The 7,731-nt window shown below is 39.5% G+C and overlaps 1 protein-coding gene across 1 annotated transcript in view; it reads left to right on the top strand.

The window, feature by feature from the left end:
• The window catches only part of tnfb (tumor necrosis factor b (TNF superfamily, member 2)), a 7,596-nt gene extending 86 nt beyond the window's left edge, over positions 1 to 7,510 (top strand). Inside the window, exons 1-4 of the mRNA XM_055164030.1 lie at positions 1 to 198; positions 3,809 to 3,860; positions 4,140 to 4,199; positions 5,888 to 7,510. The exon at positions 1 to 198 is cut by the window's left edge and continues 86 nt beyond it. Of these exons, the coding sequence (XP_055020005.1) occupies positions 7 to 198; positions 3,809 to 3,860; positions 4,140 to 4,199; positions 5,888 to 6,372 (789 nt within the window). The 5' untranslated portion in view covers positions 1 to 6 and the 3' untranslated portion in view covers positions 6,373 to 7,510. The remainder of the gene's footprint in view (positions 199 to 3,808; positions 3,861 to 4,139; positions 4,200 to 5,887) is intronic.
• The last annotated feature ends 221 nt before the right edge of the window (positions 7,511 to 7,731 follow it).

The following is a 7,731-nucleotide window of genomic DNA, read 5'->3' as shown; positions in this document are numbered from 1 at the left end:
TAAACCATGGTTGCCTACAGTTCTACACCTGCAGACCCGGAGAGGGGAGAGCACCCGGACCAGACCCTGGCTCTGGTCCAGACCCAGTCTTGGCTCAACCGGACGCTGAAGATCTTTGGGGGTGTTTTTTTCTTGGCGCTGGCCCTGGCTCTGGTCTTCGTGGTGGTCTGGACCTGGAGCACGAGAGGAGACGCGACGGTGAGTGGACTTTTTGGAAGAATAAATCTGTGTCAGGGCTGCAAATTAAATTACGCATCGTTAAACCTTAATTATCTGCAATAAGTCTTAAATTAGAAGGAATGAGTAGTTAGAAAATGAGGCTTTGTCGCTACTTATTTCATTCATTCGGTTTGTGCAACGTTTTGAGAGCTTTTGTCCATTCAAAAAAGATCATATTTTGATTTTAATTGTTAATTACTATGGCAACGGGCCTAACGGTGTCATCATTCAGAAGCAATGTCACTAAACTTGAATTGTTCTTATTTGTATAGTCAAAAAAATTACTTTGAAAAGCCTGCATTTTTTATGTGAGCTGGCTCGCCTCTCTGCAGATCCGGCTTGTAGCACGCTCTAGTCTCTCTGTAAGTCATAAGCGGTGACATCTCCATGGAGACGAGCAGACGGCACGCCCCCTCCCCCCCGGAAAAGCGACACATTGCCCCTTTTTAAGTTGACGTCCGTTTTGATTTTGAAGCAGGTTAGGTCCGCAGTTGGATTCCGTCTCTTATCGGTTCACGCTGTTGTTGTGTCCTTTGGCAAGACACTTTGCGAATGAGTCTTGCGAGTGATCGTGTTGGGTCAGTCACTATTTTCTGATTTCTGTTCCGTTGTCGTTTTCTCATCACAAACAGACCCGGACTCGCATTTTGTTTCATTCACACGTTTTTTCTGTTAAATATTAAACACAGTTACACCTTGTGATGTCACGCGGTGATACAAGAAACGCTCAACTGTCTTTTTAAACTCCATGCACTTTCATTAGAATCATTTGGAGAATTTCAGCTCTGGAATTGCCAATCTTGAGTGAACTAAAGCTAAAAGGAGCTGTTAAATTGAAAACTACCACATCATGACATCACAAGGTGGAACGTTTTGAATTTTGGAGATGTAAACAGTATAAAAATAAAGTGTGAATGAAACAAAACACAACTCCAGGTTTGTTACTGAGGAAGCAAAAAAAAAAAAAAAACTACAAAAAAGCTTGGCCAAAATTTAAGATATAAACACTTAAATCTATCCGAAAATGACTAAAAGTAGAGAAAAGATCAGACAAGTTATTTTAAAATAAACTTCCTCTAAACTAGAACAAAGCATCTCAGAACTAGTAAATCTAAAATAAATCTGAAAACAAGATGAATAACCTGATATAACTTTTAAAATCTTGTCCAGATCAAAGAAATTTGCAGTGTACAACATTATAACTTGGCTTAAAACTCACAAGATTCAGTTTTGTGTAATATAGGACCTTTAAAGTCGCACTATGTAACTTTTTCTGGTCTGCTACTTGCTTGTTTCCATGGAGATTTAATTGTATTGGTTGTATTGTTTCTTAGTGTGGCATTTATTGTATCATTTTTGCATTATTCAATCACAGCACAAGGTTTTTATTGCTTAAAAATAACTTTAATAATGTTTTTTTTTATGTGAATGAAGTCGCCTCTTCATAGATCTGAGCTGTAACTTAGTTGAGTGGTGTAACTTGGTCTGATAGCGCCACCTGCCTGACTCCACAGAGACACGACTCACCTATACAACATGTTTCATAAACAAGAAAACAGAGCTAGAGGAGTTTAATGCCACACTGAGGAACATTTTTAGCAAAGCAACGGCATCTCCATGGAGACAAACCCCAGAAAAGTTACCCCGTGCGCCTTTAAACGCGTTCTGAAACATGTGTACTCAAATGTGTACACTGAATTCCTGTATAAAAGCACGTACACCCAGTATGGAGCAGCAGGGGGCGCCGTTCCACCCTTTGGCCATTTTCCAGAGTAAACCTGAGTCAGCAGAGGTCAGAGGTCAGAGGTCAGGGCAGGGTTCAGGAAACAGATGTTACTTTACTCCCGTCAAACCAAAATATACTACAGACTGTCACTCCCACATCACGCTGCTCGTTTTCCTGTTAATAATCTATTTTTAACTTTTAGTAAAGATTCAGACTTGAACCAGATACTCAGAATGACAAAGCTGGACAAATAATGATTAAAACACGACTTAAAATAAATGTTCGGGCTTAAAATATATGAAAAAAAGATTTGACTGCATGTTTTGTATCTTGTTAAACTGTAAAAAACATTGTCTAGGAAAGTTAAATGGACTTAAGTTGAGAACATTTGACTTTTTTTTTAGGTTCATTTTGACTTAGACAAACTTTATTGATGCGCAAGTCACATGACATGACAATAACAAGAGTAAAAAAAATAAATAAAAATACTAAGTAAAAATACTTCTAAATAAGTGTACAATAAATAAAAAGCTGAAATTGTGTAATATAAATACAGTAAATCACAGTTCTGCTTATCTGTTTCATGAGGGTGAGTTGTTGTACAGTTGTAGGGAGTATTATATGTTACATAAGAGTAAGATGTTGTACAGTTGTGGGGAGTATTATCTGTTACATAAAGGTGAATTGTACAGTTGTAGGGAGTATTATCTATTACATAAAGGTGAATTGTACAGTTGTAGGGAGTATTATCTGTTACAATGGGGTGAGTTGTACAGTTGTAGGGAGTATTATCTTGTTACATAAGGGTGAGTTGTTGTACAGTTGTAGGGAGTATTATCTGTTACATAAAGGTGAATTGTACAGTTGTAGGGAGTATTATCTATTACATAAAGGTGAATTGTACAGTTGTAGGGAGTATTATCTGTTACAATGGGGTGAGTTGTACAGTTGTAGGGAGTATTATCTGTTACATAAGGGTGAGTTGTTGTACAATTGTAGGGAGTATTATCTGTTACATAAAGGTGAGTTGTGCAGTTGTAGGGAGTATTATCTGTTACATAAAGGTGAGTTGTACAGTTGTAGGGAGTATTATCTGTTACATAAAGGTGAGTTGTACAGTTGTAGGGAGTATTATCTGTTACATAAAGGTGATGTGTTTTATAAATAAGTTTAACTTCCAATTCTAAATCAAATATAACAGTTACTCTTTACTCTGACGTACTTTTTACTTGCGTATTACTTTATCTTTACTGTATCACTACTTTGTACTTCTAACTGAGTACTAATACTATTTTGAAATACTAATCTTTTCTGCATGATTTCACGTTGTGGTTATAGACTGGATTCGTTCTTTCGTTCATGTTATTCGAGATACTCAAAGTGACTTCTGATCACCTCCAGTCATTCACATGATCATAAACAGGCAAGATGAGTGAAGTGTATTGCCCAAGAACACAATGATTCACTGGTCAGAGATGGAATTAAAAAACATGTGTCCATTGATTCAGACTTGATGTTGCACAAATGGTTGCAACAGTGTCAGATGGAAAATGTTTATCTGCTTTGTCTGCTTGAAAATGTCAAATTAAGTGTTGTGACGATAAGAAGGGTAAGAGATACAACTGAAGTCTTGTGTGTATTTGTTGTGTTACTTTTACATTGTATATCTAGTGTTTTTGCATATTTTTACTCTTGATACTCTTGCATGAAGCCGTCTGTATTCAGAGTCCGTGTGTAATCAAACAGACTGAGTAACGGCCGCTGGCAGAAGATTATATATATACATGATCTCAAACTGTTTAAGATGTTTTATTGTTTTCATTTGTTCAATTTTCATTTTGTTTGTCCTCTGCTCTTGTGCAGGCGCAGAACGGCCACAGTGCGGCGCAGTTCCAGACCAAGACAGACAAAACTGGTGAGTCCATTAAGAAACATTCAAATTAATGTTACATTGTTGTTGTAAAGTAATGTAATGTTGTATTATAATATCATGTTATGTTATAATGTAATGTTACATTATAATGTAATGTTATAATGTTACTTTGTAATGTTATGTTATGTAATGTTATAATGTTATGTTATAATGTTACGTTATGTTATAATGTTACATTATAATGTAATGTTATAATGTTATAATGTTATGTTATAATGTTATGTTATGTTTTGTAATGTAACTTAATTTGTTCCTGTTCAGATCCTCACTCGACTCTGAGGAACATCAGCAGCAAAGCCAAAGCAGCCATCCATCTGCAAGGTCAGTCCCACTATTACTCACTCCTCCTCCCTCTCTCCTCTCTCTCCTCCCTATCCCACCCTCTTTCTCTATCAATCTGCCTCTTATCTCTATCTGTCCTCTCCTCTCTCCTTCTTTTCTGTTCTCTCCCTCCCTGTTGCTCATCCTCTCTGTCTATACCCTGTCTCTCCAATGTCTCGCTTTGTTTTCTTTTTCTCTCTCTTCCTCCTCTTTCTTCTCTCCAGTCTCCATTCTCTCTCCATTAATCAGTCTCTCACCTCTATCTGTTCACTGTTAGATTCATATCTCATCTAAGGAGTGGGTCTCATGTTTTCTGCTCAGTTTGAGTAAATCACATATGTCTTGTTTCGTGGTGATCTCAGATGAGCACTGTTGTCAAGGCAGTTAACAATTCAAAACAAATATTAGATCTTTTGAACGATGAAAAGTGCTCAAAATGGCGTCTATAAACTGAAACCTCATCAAACTGATCCTGACCTTTAACTTATTCTGTTCTTATTTGTATCATTTGAACTTTTGACCATGTCGCAGTAGTTTCTTCTTACTGACCGTCTGAAGATGTATTTGGAGTGATTCATTCATGATCGAGTCATCTTTAATCCCTTATTTTAAGACACATTTGCTGTTAACGCCTACTGCTCAGTACTTTGTTCTCCAGTTTGATTTTCTTAATCGGTGATACATGTAGGATTCAACAGAGTAGCATACCGTATTTTCCGCACTATATGGCGCTCTGGATTATAAGGCGCACTTCATTGAATGGTCTATTTTCAAACTTTTTTCACATATAAACCTCACTGGACAATAACTCTCAATTTTGTTCAGTTGTAACGCTTAAAAAAAATACTGTCTGAGACGCTAAATAAGTCATAATAGTTCAAACAGTTGGGTGATTCCGGCGTCCAGCACGTCCACATCCCTCTTGTCATTACCCGAGTCAGTGTGGTTACTGTTCCCTGGAGTTCAGTGATGATTCTGGTCTTGGTGAAAGCTCGGACCACAGTTGATACTGATCCTTAGTCCAGGCGTCCATGATCCATTGGCAGATCGTGGCGTAAGTCGCTCGGCGCTGTCTCTCTGTCTTGGTGAATGTGTGTTCTCCTTCTCTCATCCACTGCTCCCACGCAGCTAAACGCACTTTCACTTTATAACAGCCTTGAGTTTAAAGTGGGCGTTGTAAGTGTGTCTCTTGACAGGTGCATTTTGATATTAAAAGGAATCACAGTATGTATTACTCCTGCCATAATGCTGCAAATGGTGCGGCTTTGTAGATTACTAAAGTCGTACTAAGACACAACAATAAATTCATATATAAGGCGCTCTGGATTATAAGGCGCACAGCGGTTTTCTGATGAAATGAAAGGCTTTTAAGTGCGCCCTATAGTGCGGAACATACAGTAATCATGTTGGTACAAAATCTACTCCCTAGTGTGTTGTGCAGCGATCCACAGGAGGGGCCCACAGCATGCAGCACTTTGTTGTCATGATGTTTACGACGTCAGCTCACATTGGACACCACAGTTTTCTAATTCTTTTATGAAGTCCTTTAGATGTTTATTGCAATTTAAAATGTTAAAATTATAACATAATCATCCACGGATGTCATAAAAGTATAGAGCACACACAAGCACAATATGTGGTCTTTAACTCTACAGTATAATGACGTGTATTGTGTTGTGCGTCCACAGGCACGTACGAGGAGGGGGGGCACTCTGGTCTGCAGTGGTACAGTGGGCTGGGCCAGGGCTTCTCTCAGGGCGGCATCCAGCTCCAAAACAACCGAATCACCATCCCCGAGTCCGGCGTCTACTTTGTCTACAGCCAGGCTTCCTTCAGGGTCTCCTGCCACAACCAGCCCCACCACCAGCCCCACGCCTCCACCCCCAGGTCGGAGGAGGACGGCCGGCCGCAGCGCTCCCCCCTGAGTCATGGCGTGTGGAGGTTTTCGGACTCCATCGGCACCGAGGTGTCTCTGATGAGCGCGGTGAGGTCGGCCTGTTCGGGGCAGGAGGTCCGGAGCGCAGAGGAGAACCAGGGCTGGTACAACGCCATCTACCTGGGAGCCGTGTTCCAGCTCCAGAAAGGAGACCGCCTCTGGACCGAGACCAACCAGCTGTCCGAACTGGAGACGGAGGAGGGCAAGACTTTCTTTGGGGTCTTTGCGCTTTTCTGATTTTGAAGACGAGATGGGAATGTTCTAGAGGAGGTCTGAGGGTCACGGCGTCCAACAAAGCAGAAAATGTCTCCACAGAAAACAATTACATACTCCATTTGATCAAAGTGACTTGGGCGGTTATTCTACGAGGCGAGAAAATGACACCATTAATACGTTTCAACATCAACAGTCGTCAACATTCTGCAGAGGTCTGAAGCTAACTGGAGGCACTGCTGTGTCTAAAGTTGTATTAGCCCTGTAGCATTTTCATCAGAACCATGACCACTGTCCTCCTTTGTAAACCTCATGAAGAAAACACAAGAGTACTGGACTTTTGGACTTAAGACTTTTGCACTTTTAGACTTTTGGACCTTTGAACTTTTAGACTTTTGGGCTTTTAAATATTTGGACATTTGGACCTTTGGACTTTTAGACCTTCAGACTTTTGGACTTTTAGACATTTGGACTTTTAGACTTTTAAACTTTTGGACTTTTGGACTTTTGTGGATGGATTTTATTCATCTTGTTGGTGAAACATGCTGGTCCCCATGGAGACAAACTCTGACTCATTTAAACTGTAGCAGTTTGATCTAAGGCACTTTTTGCCGTTTACGTTTTTCTCTCTGTCACTATTTTCTTTTTTTTTTTCTTTTTACTTTTGTCCGTTTGGTCCTATTTATTTAGGAAACATTTTTATTCTGATGACAGCTGTTCATTCCTTTTATTCTTGTAGATTTTTTTTTAAAGGTTTTGTTAGAAAGTGACTCATTTTATGTTTATTTGATTTGATTTGATCTTTGTTAAAGGTCCTGTTTTACGCAAAAGTTCATCTTGTGAGTTTTAAGTCATGTTTGATGTTATAAAACTCAACTCCAGGTCTGTTGTGATGAGGAAACTACGTTAGAACAGAAATATGGTCAGTTTAATGCTATTTTGATTCTTATTTTTTATTTCTTTACTTTTTGTCTTTGTCCGTTTTTATGTGTAATGACCCCTGTCCTCGTGTGTGACCTGAGCTCGTCCTGTGTGATGTGAGTCTTATGTGAGCGCCCCCTTCTGACACGTCTGAGACACTCCTCTGATTCTTTTATTTAATATTTATTTGTATTTATGTCGGGGCTGTGGTGTATTTATAAAAAATAAAAGTACAAACTGATCTGCTCCTGTCGTCTTTTGTCAGTGGTGGTCGGTCGGTGGGTCGGTTCTCTCTCCTCACAGGCAGAAGGTCGACGGTTTGATTCCCGGGTTACGTGTGGAGTTCTGCCTGTGTCTTTGTTTGTTTATTCTGATATTGAGGAAGTGAAGACAATAAAAAGCCTCACGGAACAGATAGAACACAGATAGAAGCATACAAAGACACTGGGTCACCTCCCTTCC

The sequence above is a fragment of the Boleophthalmus pectinirostris genome, unplaced genomic scaffold (assembly GCF_026225935.1).
Source record: "Boleophthalmus pectinirostris isolate CB_2022bp ecotype Guang Dong unplaced genomic scaffold, ASM2622593v1 HiC_scaffold_6, whole genome shotgun sequence".
Lineage (NCBI taxonomy): Eukaryota > Metazoa > Chordata > Actinopteri > Gobiiformes > Gobiidae > Boleophthalmus > Boleophthalmus pectinirostris.
This window is presented reverse-complemented; position numbering and strand designations above follow the sequence as displayed.